We start from the raw sequence: 15,490 nt of genomic DNA on the forward strand, positions 1-15,490 counted from the left end.
CATAAGGTGACTCTATCAGGAAACATCTAATGATAGCTGCAATATGGCATGGCCTGGAAGGGCTGAGGGGGAGAAGAGGCAAGCTGTGGTGATAAGGGATCATTAGTTATGGGAACAGACAGAAGGTTCTGTGAGCGAGAATGCGATTCCCTGTTGATATGTTGCCTCCCAGGTGCCAGGGTCCAGGATTTCTCAGATTGAGTCCTCAGCATTCTGAAGTGAGAGGGTGAACAGCCAGAAGTCGTGGTCTATATAAGTACCAATGACATGAGTAGGACAAGTGACAAGGTTCTGCATAGGGAGTTCAGGGAGTTAGGTGTTAAGTTAAAGGGCAGGACCTCCAAGGTTGTGATCTGAGGATTGCTACCCGTGCCACATGCTTGTGAGGTCTGAACTAGGAAGATTATACAAAGAATTGTGTAGAAGGGAAGGCATAAATTTTTTCAATCGTTTGTCTTTTTTCCAGGGAAGGTGGGACCTATACAGAAGGGACAGCTAACCCTTGAACTGGAGGGGGACTAATATCCTAGCAGGAAGACTCGTTAATGCTACACCATGGGGTTTAAACTAGACCTTCAGGGGGATGAGAACCAGAGTGCCAGAACAATTAGTAGAGAGGTTTTGGAGAAAGATGTTGGCAAGACCTCAGACAAAATTAGGAATCAAAAGGTTGAGCATGTTGCAACTCGTGTCCTAAAGTGCCTATGTTTCGATGCAAGAAGTATCGTAGAAAAGGCAGCTAATTGTGCTGAAGATGAGGTAGCTAGTTTGCAAACAGAGGCTGCAGATAGGGCAAAATTAGAATCAACGGGATGAGTTGCAATGTAAAAGGCGGACAAAATTGAAAAGGGTGAATCCAGGACTGAAGGTGTTAGTTTCAAATGCACTCAGCATATGGAATAAGGTAGATAAATTTGCAGTTTGCCATGAATGATGTTGTAGGCATCACTGAATCATGGCTGAAAGAAGATTATAGCTCGGAGCTTAATGTCCAAGGATACACATTGTAACAAATGGACAGGCAGGAAGACAGAGGGGATGGTGTTGCTCTATTAGTAAAAAAAAAGAAATCAAATCATTAGAAAGAAGTGACATAGGGTCAAAAGGTATTGAATCATTCTGGAGAGAGCAAAGCAACTGCAAGGGTAAAAAGACTCTGATGGGAGTTGTATGCAGACCCCCAAACAGCAGTTAGGATGTGGCCTACAAATTACAACAGTAGATGGAAAATGCATTTCAAAAGGTAAATGTTACAATAGTCATGGGGTCTTCAAAACACAGCTGGATTGGGAAAATCAGGTAGGTGCTGGATTCCAGGAGGGTGATTTTCCAGAGATGGCCTTTGCTCACTAAAGGGTCAGCTATTCTGGATTGGGTGTTGTACAGTGAATCAGAATTGATTCAAAAGCTCAAGGTAAATAAAAAAATCCCTTAGGAGCAAGTGATCATAATATGATCAAACTCACCTTGAAGTTTGAGGAGAAGCTAAATTCAGATCTATCAGTATTACAGTTGAGTAAAGGGAATTACAGAAGCTTAAGAGAAGAGTTGGCCAGAATTGATTGGGAAAAGGACACAGGCAGGGGTGACGGAAGCAATTTGGAAGGCACAGGATATATACATCCCAAGAAGTGTTCTAAAGGAAAAATTACACAACCATGGCTAACAAGAGAAGTCAAAGCCAACATAAAAAAGAGGTAGACAACGAACTGAATAAGTATTTTACATGTGTCTTCACAGTAGAAGACACCAGCAGTATGATAGACGTTCCAAGTGTAACGGGTTATGAAGTGTGTGAAGTTACCATAACTAGAGAAGAAGGTTCTTAGGAAACTGAAAGGTCTGAAGGTAGATAAGTCACCTGGACCAGATGGTGTACACCCCAAAGATTTGAAAAAGGTGGTTGAAGAGATCATGGAGGCCTTAGTAATGATCTTTCAAGAGTCATTAGATTCTGAAACAGTTCCAGAAGACTAGAAAATTCCAAATATCATTCAAGATGGGAGAGAGGCAGAAGAAAGGAAACTAGGCCAATTAATCTGACCTCAGTGGTTAGGAAGATGTTGGAGTCAATTATTAAGGATGAGGTCTCAGGGTATTTGGAGGTACATGATAAAATAGGCTGTAGTCAGCATGGTTTCTTCAAGGGAAAATCTTTGAAATTTATTGGAATTCTTTGAAGAAATAACAAGCAGGATAAACAAAGGAGGCTCAGTTGATGTTGTTTACTTGGATTTTCAGAAGGTGCCACACAAGGCTGTTTAACAAGCTACGAGCCCATGGTATTACAGAAAAGAATCTAGCGTGGATAAAACAATGGCTGATTGGGAGGAGGCAAAGAGTGGGAATAAAGGGAGCCTTTTCTAGGTGGCTGCGGGTGACTATTGGTGTCCACAGGGGGACCAATTCTTTTTATGGGAGGCCCCACCTTACAATTGTCAATGATTTGGATGATGGAATTAATGGCTTTGTTGCAAAGTTTGCAGATGATACAAAGATAGATGGACGGGCAGGTAGTTTAAGGGGAATAGAGAGGCTACAGAAGTATTTGGACAGATTAAGAGAATGGACAAAGAAACGGCAGATGGAATACATGTCGGGAAGTGTACAACAGAGAGAACCTGAGTTGTAGAGTCCTTGAAAGTGAGTCTATAGGTTGTGGGATCAGTTCACAGCTGAGTTGAGTGAAGTTATCTACACTGGTTCAGGAGCCTGATAGTTGAAGGGTATTAACTGTTCCTGAACCTGGTACTGTGAGGCCTAAGGCTCCTGTATCTCCTTCTCGATGGTAGTAGCAAGAGAGAACATGGCCTGGATGATAATGGATGCAACTTTCTTGTGACATTGCTCTTCAAATGTATTAATTTTTGCAAGGTGTTATGGCATGTTTCAGTTTTTACCCAATCACTGACAATAGTCTAATGGTCAGTAGTTTGCTATTTTCTCTCTCCCTCCTTTATTAAATAATGGGGTTGCATTACCATTTTCCTGTCCGCAACAATTCCCACATCTGTAGTAGTTTGGACGATAATAATTAGAGCATCCACTATCTAAAGCTACCTCTCTCAATTCTCTTGATATTTTGCTAGTGCTTCACCAAACAATATCTAGGAAAATGTGAAGGAAAATCTCTTGAGTGTCTATTTATTTTCCTTCTGCATTGTTTTATGTGTACCCAGTCTATGCTGAGGATATACAACCTTCCTTACCTGGAGAAAGCAGAGTTGAAGAAGTATAAGATGCCAACAATTTGTAATATGCACTTTTGTCCAGCCAGTGTAATTACTAAGCATGATGCAAAACTTCATCAGTAGTGTGGTGGTTCAGGTAGCACTTTACAGTGCCTGCAATCATCACTGGGGTTCAAATCCTGTTACCTCCTGTCAGGCATTGTATATTTTCCCCATAACCACGCGTAGTTCCTCCGGATGCTCCAGTTTCCTCCCACATTCCAGAGATGTGTGGGTTAGGGTTAATAAATTGTAGCCAAGCTATTCTGGGGCCAGAAGCATGATGACATTTGTAGACGGCCATTGTCAGACTGTGTAGGTCATTAACACAAACAACACATTTTACTGTATGTTTCAATGTGTATGTGACAAAGCTAATCTTTACATTTCATTGAGGCTGATAGTGGGAGAGGATACATATAGTCTGGGTTGCTTCATAAATAGTAATAGTCTTAAAAATCAGTTTTCTTATATGGTATAGGAAGAAAACACAAAATGTGCAACAGTATTGTTATTCTCCATAAAAGTCAACAACTAGCCTGATATTTAATTATTTATCTTATGCCACATTATAATCTGTCTCCAAAATGGGTCCTCTATCATTAGAGTGAGTATTCCAGTAGTAACCCTGAGGGTATTGCCTTCGGTAAAATAAGGGGGTATTTACAGAAATTATCTGCAAGTGCCCCAGTTGAACTTTGGAAGGAATGGTTTTGTCTATTTTAAGAATGTAGACAGAATTAAATTCACCAGCAGGTAGGTAGTGCAGCCCTTGAAACTGTTTTTTAAATTTTTATTTTTACTTAGAGGTACAGTGTAGTAACAGGCCCTTCTGGCACAAATGAGTCCGTGCTGCCTAATTCAACCCATGTGACCAATTAACCTGATAACCTGTATGTCTTTGGAATGTGGGAGGACACTGGAGCACCCAGAGGAAACCCACACAGTCATGGGGAGAATGTGCAAGCTCCTTACAGACAGTGATAGGAATTGAACCCAAGTCACTGGTGTAATAGCACTAACCTACAGTGCCGCACCCCCTCCCAACACACCCCCAGGTTGATTTTGCTCTTTTTTTATATATATAACTCCGATTTTGAATTTAGGAATGCATTTAGAAAATGCATCAGGAAGGACAGTTCACTCTCAGCTAAACTTACGTTGTGTAATTAGTATATTATAATGCGTTTGTTGTTAATTTATGCATTATCAAAGATGAAGGATCAGCTTTATTCACCACATACATTTACATGTATTAAGAACTTGCTGTGGTGTGTTGGTCAGGGATGATATGTGTAACAAAAAAACAACAAGCAACAATTATAAAGAATTTTATAAAAATTCAGTTAGAGGCTAAACTTCAGATATGGAATAAAATATGCATAAATACTAGCATGTATTTACAATGTAAACAGCATTATAGAAAGTGGTTTAAAGTGTTCACAGTACAGTGCAGTGATTGAGGTATAGATAGAGGGGGTTGGTGTGGGGGCTATGTAGAATTGTGGGTTAGATTAACCGTCTAGAGGAAGGAACTTTTAAGATGGTGTGAAGTTTTTGCTTAATAGCCTTATAGCACTCTTCAGGAAGGAGACTTTGGAAAAGGTAGTTTACTGGGTGGTGTCCGCAATGATTTATTTCCTGCCTGCTCCTTTGTCCTCGACACATACAAGTTCTGTGGTGACGGCAGACTGCAGCCAATTTACAGTTTTCAGCATTGCTGTAGATAGCTGTATTTCATCGATGTCAAGGATAGCCACTTAGAATGCAGCTGATGACCGTTCTGCTGACCCGATGTTTTGCTGTAGTTTTCAGCTAGTTTTGCTGTTTGTGTGAGTGAAAGGATGCTGCACCAAATTTTATTTATTTTACTTAGCGATACAGCACGATACAGGCCCTTTCTGACCCAACAAGTCTGTGCCGCCCATTTACACCCGAGTGACCAATTAGCATACTAATCTGTACCTCTTTGGGATATAGGAAGAAACTTGGGCACAGAGAGGAAAGTCATGCAGTCACGGGGAGAATATACAAACTCCTTACAGACAGCGGCGGGAACTGAACCCGGGTTGCTGGCACTGTAAAGCATTAAGCTACCGTGCTGCCCCATAATGGCTGTTTATGATGCTGTCTATGATGGCAGTGTAGAATTGCACCAGAAGGTTCTGAAGAAGATGGAATTTTACCAACATTCTTACAGCTTACTAAACATCAGCACTGTATCACATTCTTGTTATTGTTTCTAGGAGGAACCCATAACGTTCAACGAGGAGGTTTTTGTTTCACACCGCTCGAGTGCCATGAGGCAGTTCCTACAGAATGCCATTCAACTGCAACTCTTCAAGCAGGTACGAAGTGAATGAGCTAACCCTAATGGTTTGGGCCATCTCTTAAACGCAAGAGATTCTGCAGCTGCTGGAAATCCGAGCAACATTCACAAAGTGCTGGAGGAACTCAGCAGGTCAGGCAGCATCTATGGAGGGGAATAAACTCTTGACATTTCTGGCTAAGACCCTTCATAAGCAGTGGAAAGGAAGGAAGAAGAAGCCAGAATAATAAGCTGGGGGGAAGAGGGAGGACTACAAGCCAGCAGGTTATAAGTGAAGCCAGATGACAGGGAAAGTGGGTGGATTGGAGAGGAGGGGACAATGTGAGAAGCTGGGAGGTGAAGGGTGGAAAAGGTAAAGGGCTGAAGAAGAAGGAATCTAATAGGAGAGGAGAGTGGTCCATGGGAGAAAGGGAAGGAGAAGGGGCTCCTGTAGGAGGTGATAGGCAGGTGAGGAGAAGGGAGGGGGTAAGGAAGAGCCAGAATGGGGAATGGAGAAAAGAGAGAAGGGGGAGAGAAGAGAACTTTTTATTCTTTAAAAACTTTGAACAAAAGTTGAGCCTCAGTGGGATCATTCTTTGCAGAGTTTAGATGAAAGTCCATTGTCCATATGAAATCCCAACCTAAAGGATAAGTAGACAGCCAGATAATTGTTTTCCAGGATGGAAATGGCTAATACAAGGGGGTGTTATTTTAAGGTGATTGGAGGAATGCATAGGGAGGATGTCAGAGGAAGATTTGTTTTTCACAAAGAGTGGTAGGTGTATAACTCTACCAGAAGTGGTGGTAGAGGCAGATGCATTAAGGACGTTTAAGAAACTCTTAGAGATGGATGATGGAAAAATGGAGGGCTATGTGGGAGCAAAGGGTTAGATTGATCTTAGAGTAGGTTAAAAGATTAGCACCACATTGTCATACGACAGGCCAGTACTATAACGTTCTATGTTCTGTGATTGATTAAGTTGTAGAAAGTAACTTGGAAGAATTTCTAAATTAAATGTTGAGTGATAGATTTTAGGAAATCCTTACTTTATAGATGGAGTGGGAATTTTTTGAAAGCTGGCTTGTGTCTTTATACAAGCTAGAAAGTTATTATCGCATGTGGTTGTGAACAGCTGCACAGTGTTGGTGGTTTTGCAGGCTGCTTAGAAATTTTCCAGATTTCTTTCCAAAAAGCAGGCTTTTGCTTTAGTGCCCTCTTATTGGAGGTGATGATTTTTTAATGAGATCAGCTTCCTTGAGTTTTTGCTTTGGTGCTGAAATGAGGTGAGTTCCTGATACTGTGGTGGATGGTTCTCATTGTTATGGACCAAGATTTAACCTGCTCCAGTCTTTGCACAGCCTTGTTTTGATGGCCATGTAGATGAATTCAATTACTGAGTACAATCCTATTCTATTCAAAGAATGACAGGGAATAACAAACAAACATATTTCCAATATTTTAATTCAAGCTTAAAATTTCAGAATCAGAATTAATGTCACCAGCATGTGTCATGAAATTTGTTTTTTTGTGGCAGCACTGTATTGCAATACATAATAAAATTATAAATTACATGAAGAAGTATATATTTAAAAATTCAATTCAATAAGTAGTGCAAAAAGAGAACAAAAAAGAAAATGTAGTGAGGTAGTATTCATGAGTTCATTGTCCATTCATAAATCTGATGGTGGAGGGGAAGAGGCGATTCCTGAAGTATTGAGTATATGTCTTCAGGCTCCTATACCCCCTCCTTGATGGTAGCAATGAGAAGAGGCATGTCCTGGGTGGCGGGGGTCCTTAATAATGGATGCCGCCTTTTTAAGGCATCACCTTTTGGATAGGCGGGTGCTCATGATGGAGCAAGATTCAAATGTGCTGGTAATTTTACAATTTTAACTAACTTTCTAGAACTAGAAAAATTTATCCGAGTGTTTGTTCCAGAATATTGCACCACTTTGGATGTTCCTTCTAAGTCCTCTCTTGACTGACAGTATATCTTTCTGTAGTTCCCCTTATCCAACTACACATAAAAAAAATGACTGTTATATTGAGTGCATTGTTAATTTTTTTCTGTTATTTGGACCTTGCCGTTTCCTGCAAGAAGGTTAAGAGGCAAGAATCAACTTTATTCACCAAATACACTAGCACGTATTAGGAATTTGCTGTGGTGTGTTGGTCAGGGGGGCAATTGGAACAAAAAGCAACAACATTAAGCTAGTATAAAGAAAAAAAAATACAGAAAATAAAATTAGAGATTAAAGAATGGATATGGAATAAATGTGTATAAATACATAAATGCTAGCATGTATTTACAATGTAAACAGCATTTTAAAAAGTGGTTGGAAGTGTTTACAGTGCAGTGCAGTGACTGAGATAATAGATAGAAGAAGATATGGGGGGGCTAACCACAAAGGTTAATCAGATTAACTGCTTGGGGGAAGAAACTTTTAAAATGGTGTGAAGTTTTTTTTGTTTAATACCCTATAGCACTTTCCAGAAGGGGGCGCTTGGAAAAGGCAAGTTGAAGAGTAGGTTGCATCCACAACGATTTTTTTCCCCTCTTCTTATGTCCATCTCCCTACTGGAGCTTCGGCCACCAACAGCAGCTGGCCAGAATTCTATATTTGAGGCTGCTCTTACAAGTTGTCCCCGGTTGTAGCTCATCTTTGAAGATTCTTCCTCTCCCAGGGATAAGGTCTTTGGAGCTTCTGTTGGCATTTGTGCAGCACTGGGTTTTTACAGGACAGGGTAGTTAGCCACAAGACCAACCCTCCTCCTTACACAGCTGGGCTTGGGACCGTTCCCATGCATATCGACATTTCATTGATGTCAAGGGTAGCCATTTAACTTAACCCCCCTAAGAAATTACTGCTTATAATCAACTGTACTAGATTTTGTTTCAGCCTTGGGTATAAAATCACTAATTTCATTTTGTAAAAGGGGACAGCAAATGCTCTTTTGGAAAATGCTTCGTCACCTTTACCTTCCCTTTCACTTGCAGTAATGTGACAGTGGGTCAGGTTCACAGACACAATATCACCTGCCCAAGGAACTTAAAACTATTGAAATGCACCACCTGTAGTTTATAGTTCGATTGTAGCCCATGGCGCTCTGAGCCAGTGGAGTTTTTCAGTACGTGTCAGATATCTATTATTTACAATATTGAGATTTCTGTTGATATTAATAGCTGAGCATGGTGAATTAGAGGCTTTCTTTCAGTAAAATGAAATCCCTCAATTTCCTAAATTACAACTCGTTATTCAACCGTGCACATTGTCTGCAAACAAGTGTAAAATCTGAAACAGTAACGTATTCTTCACTTCTGTCTGATTTGCAGATTCTTTTAATTAGTGCGAGCTCATTAATTGTGTTTTGACAGCACAAAAACTGTATTTCAAATACACTGCTTCCTTTCGCGTCCTGCTTTGAGAATGTCACTTATATGAACAGTTGTTTCCCGTAAAAAAAAATCATTCTGTCTTCCAGTTCATTGACGGTCGACTAGATCTGCTGAATTCTGGGGAAGGATTTAGTGATGTATTTGAGGAGGAGATAAATAACGGCGAATATGGAGGAGGTAAGATTTTACCTGTTCATGGCTCAGAGCTGGAGAAGCAATGTGGGACTGAACATTAAAGGACATTTGACTGCTCATTTTCCTTGATTCACGCAGACTGCATGAAAGCTTACTTTAAAAAAAGCACAAGAGAATATTTGTAAAGGGCACTCCTCAATGATGAACTTCTTAGTTGGTTTAACTTCCCATTTAACACCACAGTTGCTAACTGCATGATAATGATCTGTTCAATATGTCAAGCCTCAATCAGCTTGCTATTGTTGAGACCATCTAAGACACTTTAATTGATATATGGTAGATTCTGGTTAATTGGGTCATATCAGGACCAGTACAGTTTGGCCTAATTAAGTGGCTGCTGCAATTAGCCAAAGTTTCATGGAAATAGTTAAAAAGGTATAAAAAAAGAAAAACTGAGAAATAAATGATGTTCTTAAATGAAATACGGATTAAATTAGAACACCATCAGTAGTACTATAAAACTGTATTAGTTCCTCATAGTTATTGACAAAGGAATTCATCCATTGTACACAATAAACAAAGTTAGTGCAGACACCTGGTGTAGATAATGGACTGCTTTCATACAATTTTATCAATGATTGTATGCTCCAAATCCTAATTTTCATTGTAACGTTCAAGATGATTGTCAACACCTTCAAATTCTTTGTAATTTCTAACTCGAAGTGGTGAAATTGTTTCATTTTCACTCCTGGCTGTTTCTGGCATAAGAAGTAGGAGCAGGAGTAGACCATCTGGCCCGTCGAGCCTGCTCCACTATTCAGTAAGGTCATGGCTGATCTGACCATGGACTCATCTCCACCCAGCTGCCTTTTCCCCACAACCCTTAATTCCGCTACTATGTGAAAATCTATCCAACCTTGTCTTAAATGCGTTTACTGAGGGGGCCTCCAGTGCTTCATTGGGCAGAGAATTTCACAGATTCACCACTCTCTGGGAAAAGCAGTTCCTCCTCATCTCCATCCTAGATTTACTCCCCTGAATCTTGAGGCTATGTCCCCTAGTTGTAGTCTTACCTGCCAGTGGAGACAACTTTCCTGTCTCTAGCTTATCTATCCCTTTCATAATTTTATATGTTTCTATAAGATATCCACACATTCTTCTGAATTCCAGCAAACCCAGGTGACTCAATCTGTCCTCATAGTCTAACTCCCTCACCTCTGGAATCAACCTGGTGAATCTCCTCTGCACTGTCTCCAAAGCCAGTATATCCTTCCTCAAGTAAGGAGACCAGAACTGCACACAGTAATCCAGGCGTGGCCTCACCAGTACCCTGTACAGTTGCTACATAACCTCCCTGCTCTTAAATTCAGTCCCTCTAGCAATGAAGGCCAACATTCCATTTGCCTTGCCTGCTGCATCTGCAAACCAATCTTTTGCAATTCACTCACAAGCACTTCCAAGTCTTCTACCATTTAAAAAATAATCTGATCTTCCATTTTCCCTTCCAAAGTAGATGACCTTGCATTTACCAACATTATACTCCATCTGCCAGACCCTTGCCCACTCACTTAACCTATTTATGTCTCTCTGCAGAGTCTCCATATCCTCTGCACAATTTGCTTTTCCACTCAATTTAATGTCATCAGCAAACTTAGATACACTACACTCAGTCCCCTCTTCCAGATCATTAATGTATATCGTGAACAAATGTGGGCCCAGTACTGACTCCTGCAGCACACAAGTCACCACTGATTGCCAACCAGAGAGACACCCATATATCCCAGCTCTCTGCTTTCTATCTATGCTAGTACGTCACCCCCAACTCAATGCGTCCTTATCTTATGGATACATCTTTTACACAGCTCTTTATTAAACGCCTTCTGGAAATCCAAGTAAATAAAGTCCATCTGGTCCCTTCTATCCACTGTGATTATATCCTCAAAGAATGCCAGTAAGTCTGTAAAACAGGACCTGCCTTTACTGAATCCATGCTGTGTCTGCCTGATGGATCCATTTCTTTCCAGATGCCTCGCTATTTCTTCTTTAATGATAGCTTCAAGCATTTTCCCCAACTACAGATGTTAAACTAACTAGCCTAAAGTTACCTGCCTTTTGCCTACATCATTTTTTGAACAGTGATGTGACACTCACCTTCTTGCAATCCACTGGGACTTGCCCAGAGTCGAGAGAATTTTGGTAAATTATCACCAAAGCCTCAACCGTAACCTCTGCCATTTCTTTCAGTACCCTGGGGTACATTCCATCAGGACCAGGGGACTTATCTATTTTTAAGCCCACAAGTTTGCTCAGTACTTGCTTTTTAGTGATAGCTATTATATCGAAGTCCTCACCTCCCATCGCATCCAGGCATCTACAAGCCTGAATGCTTGAAACCACATTGAGCAAAACAGCTCTGAATTGTCTTACTGCTCATCTCTCGCCAGCTATCAATGCCAAAAATCGCTGCTTTTTGAACACAAACACTCACAGTTAATGCTATTTAAAAACTGTTGACTCTCAGCAGAGTGTAACATCTAACAGCCACAAAAGCACACAACTGACTCTAGTCAGAACCTGTTTAGTTACAGTCTCCTGTCCTAATTAAGCGGCATTGTGTCCCAGATTAAGGTAATCCCAGACAATTTCTCTATTAGTTTTTGCTAGTTTTTGTTCTTTAAGAGTTGCTCCAAATAAACAGCTGCCCTAGTTAACAAGAATCCACCAAATAAATTGGATCAGGGAATTCTAACCCTGCTTATTAATAATAATAACTTACTTATAGAGCATTTTTCATAGAAGCAATATAGTTCAATGTGCTTTACTATGGAATAAGCAAATATGAAAATAAAATACAAAAAGATGTTACTTAAAGCAAGGTTATATAAATAGGTTTTGTTGACATTTAAAAGTATCAACTGAGTATGCTTCCCTTATTGAATACTATATTTTAGGAGTGTTGTTCACAAAAGCTGACCTGTCAGTTATCTTTTGTGGGAGAGTGTTTAAATTTAAGAGACCGGAGAAGAAGGCCTGAGAGCTTCAGCAGGATTATACAACTGGGGATGGTCTATATTGCAGGTAGAAAATAGCTTTGCACAAGCATTATGAGGTTTATTAGTGCTTTCAGATGTATTCTGCGAATGTTCAGTAATTGAATACGCAACACTTATTTTTGTTCACACCAAGAACCCAACAGGAATAGGCCTGTTCTTCTCAGCAAATAAAGTGTTCTGTCTTTTACAATGTAGGCACAGGCCATCACTAATTTCAAGTTCAAATTTATAGTTATCTAACTGTACATATATATAACCAAATGAAACAACGTTCTTCTGGACAACCTTGCACCCACAAAACATATATCACACATAGCACATAAACCAAAGTATTATCAAAAATAAGTTAATATAATATATTTCAAAATGCATGTAGTGCTTAACTCAGGTAAACAGTAACCAATGCAGTAAACAGTTTGCTGCCCTGGTGATGAGACCTCGGTGGTGGGCAGGGTATTCATTAGTCTCACAGCCTGTGGGAAGAAGCTGTTGCCCAGTCTGGCAGACCTAGTCCTGACGCTCCTGTACCTCTTTCCTGATGGTAGTGGGTCAGAGTGATTGTAGGATGACTGATAGGGATCCTCAACAATGCTTCAGGCCCTTCATCTGCAACATTCCCGGTAGATGTCGTAAATAGGGGGGAGGAAGACCCAGGAGTGAGAGAAGTTATGAACGCCTGACTAATGGACTCTCCTGCACACGAGCAAGTTCCCATGATATTATTTGAAAATATCACATAGATGAACAGTTGTATATTATTCAATCCAATTAGATTCGCCATTTTATTTATTTATTTACTTACTTATTTATTGGGGTGCATTTTGAAGTGGGCTTTTCTGGCCCTTTGAGCCTCGCCATCCACCAACCCCCTGATTTAATGCAAGCTTAATCACAGGACAATTTACAATAACCAATTAACCTACAAACGGGTACATCTTTGGACGTGGAAGGAAACTGGAGCAGCCAGAGGAAACCCACGTGGTCACGGGGAGAACTTACAAACTCCTTACAAGAAGTGGTGGCAGCTGATTGTAAAACGTTGTGCTAACCACTACACTACTGTGCCCTCGCACTCTACAAATGGCAAAGTTAGTTTCATCTCTCTTTTCCTTTTTAGTAATTGTTCTTTTATCTCAGTCTTATGTGTTTTTGATGCCATTCACTACAAAACTGAAGAGATATGGTTTCCATGTTGGTTGGCCATCGTACCTGATGATGACAGGAGACCTGTGCAGGAGAGTTTTTAAAGTGGAAAAGCAATTACACAGTTCCACTCTCTCTGCCTCGGAAGTCCGGGTCCAGTGGTACGAGTAGTCACCACAAACTGGGAACTTCCCTGGTTGCAGTGGATGACCTTGACTTCTTCCGTGCCTTGTCGTGCCCCTCGCCCTCCATGAAGTGTTGCAGAACTGCCTTCCTGGCCGTTGGATCTCACTGTAGATCTTATCCACCCAGCCCACCAGAGCTGACTTCACATGCTAGGACAGGCCTAACCCTAACCCTGTCTCACTGAGGTATCAGGCCTGCCAGCTACCCTCACCCCATTCAGCCCTCCCGTCGAATTGGTGTACCAGGGTGTGGTGACTGTTGCTTGAAAATAGCTACAGGTGGGTGCTAAGTGTCTGGTGGAGCCTGATGGTGAATGAGCTGCCCCAAAATGGACACACCAAGTCCCTTCAATAACGGTGCTACCCCTCCCTGGACACCCCATACATACGGTTCCCACATCAAGTGATTTTCCAGCTTACAGACAAAATCAATGTTAAAAACATCAGTAAAAGCAGAACCTATAGAAAAACAATTATGAGATTTATTAGTTTTTTCACAAGCATGCTGAGAACATTCAGTAATTAAATATGCATCACCAGTTTTGTTTCACACCAAGAATGCATCAGGAGCAGGCCACTCTGCACCTCAAGCTTTCCCTGATGGTTATTATATCTGATCTGCTTCATGTCTCATCTCTTCACTGTCACTTCCCAGAGCCTTCTATTCCAGAACTTAACAAAAAGTCTGCTTCCTTTTCAAAAGCCTGCTATGATGTAGTCATTACAACCTACTGAGGGTGAGGATTCCATGTTTGCCACCATCCTGTCATTTCCTCCTACTTATATTTCCCGTAGTGTAGTGGTTAGCGTGACGCTATCACAGCTCAGGGTGTTCTGGAGTTCAGAGTTCGATTCCAGCGCTGTCTGCAATGAGTTTGTATGTTCTCCCCACAAATTGCTTTGGTTCCCTCGGGTGCTCTGGTTTCCTCCCACATTCCAAAGGCATACTGGTTAGTAGGTTGATTGGCCATTGTGAATGGCCCTGTGATTAGACTAGAATTAAATTGGGTTGCTGAAAGGTGCGGCTCTTTGGGCCTGTTCTGCACTGTATCTTTAAAATAAAATAAAATACTTATTTCAGTTAGATTAGCAACAATTAATAAGCTTAACTAACCCCCTCAAACTAGGACCAGCAATTAGACTTTGATAGTTTCCAGTTTACTACAGAGAATACCACCATCCTCTCCACTCACTGAAAGTGAGTTCTAACTTTTTCTTAGAGCATAGACCATGTAACTCTAGAGCACAGTACAAGCTCTCTGGCCCATAATGTTGTGCTGACCTTTTAATCTACTCTAAGATCAATCTAAACCTTCCCTTCTACATAGCCCTCCATCTTCCTATCATCTATGTGGCTATCTAAGTTTCTTAAATGCTCTTAATGTATCTGCCTCAACCACTACACCTGGCAGGGCATTCCACACACTCACCATTCTCTGTGTAAATCCCTACCTCTGATATCCCCACTATACTTTCCTCCAATCACCTTCAAACTGTACCCCCTCATGTTAGCCATTTCCACCCTGGGAAAACTCACTGGCTGTCCACCCTCTCTATACCTCTTATCTTGTATAGCTCTATCAAGTCACCTCTCATCCTGCTTCACTTCAAAGAGAAAATCCCTTCCTCACTCAACCTATCCTCATAAGACATGCTCTCTAATCCAGGCAGCATCCTGGTAAATCTCCTCTGTATCCTCTCTAAAACTTAAACTTTTTTCCTATAATGAGGTGACCACAACTAAAACCCAGTATTCCAAGTGTGACCTGCTCAGGCTTTTCTTGACCTGAAATATTGACTCAGTTTCTCTCTCCACAGATGCTGCCTGTCCTGCTGAGTGTTTCAAACAGTTTGTTTTTATTTCAGATTGTACCATTTGCACTTGCTTTTGCTTTTTATTTTTGCTGAATACAGCACTAAAGAATTGTGGACATGTAGGGTTTTGGGAAAAATTATGCTTCTGAAGGTTGTTGTAAAACATTTTAATTACAATTGGTTCACAATCTTAAAGGTAAATTTAAAATTGGTCATATGAAAC

The 15,490-nt window shown here is 40.8% G+C and overlaps 1 protein-coding gene across 6 annotated transcripts in view; it reads left to right on the top strand.

Annotated features, from left to right (window-relative positions):
• LOC132407438 (DENN domain-containing protein 1A-like) overlaps positions 1–15,490 on the top strand; it is a 606,259-nt gene that overhangs the window by 476,258 nt on the left and 114,511 nt on the right. For all 6 annotated transcript variants that reach the window (XM_059993934.1, XM_059993938.1, XM_059993937.1 and 3 more), the window contains 2 exons: positions 5,477–5,578; positions 9,023–9,113. In XM_059993934.1, coding sequence (XP_059849917.1) covers positions 5,477–5,578; positions 9,023–9,113 — 193 coding nt within the window. The remainder of the gene's footprint in view (positions 1–5,476; positions 5,579–9,022; positions 9,114–15,490) is intronic.

Source organism: Hypanus sabinus, chromosome 18 (genome assembly GCF_030144855.1).
Source record: "Hypanus sabinus isolate sHypSab1 chromosome 18, sHypSab1.hap1, whole genome shotgun sequence".
Taxonomy (NCBI): Eukaryota; Metazoa; Chordata; class Chondrichthyes; order Myliobatiformes; family Dasyatidae; genus Hypanus; species Hypanus sabinus.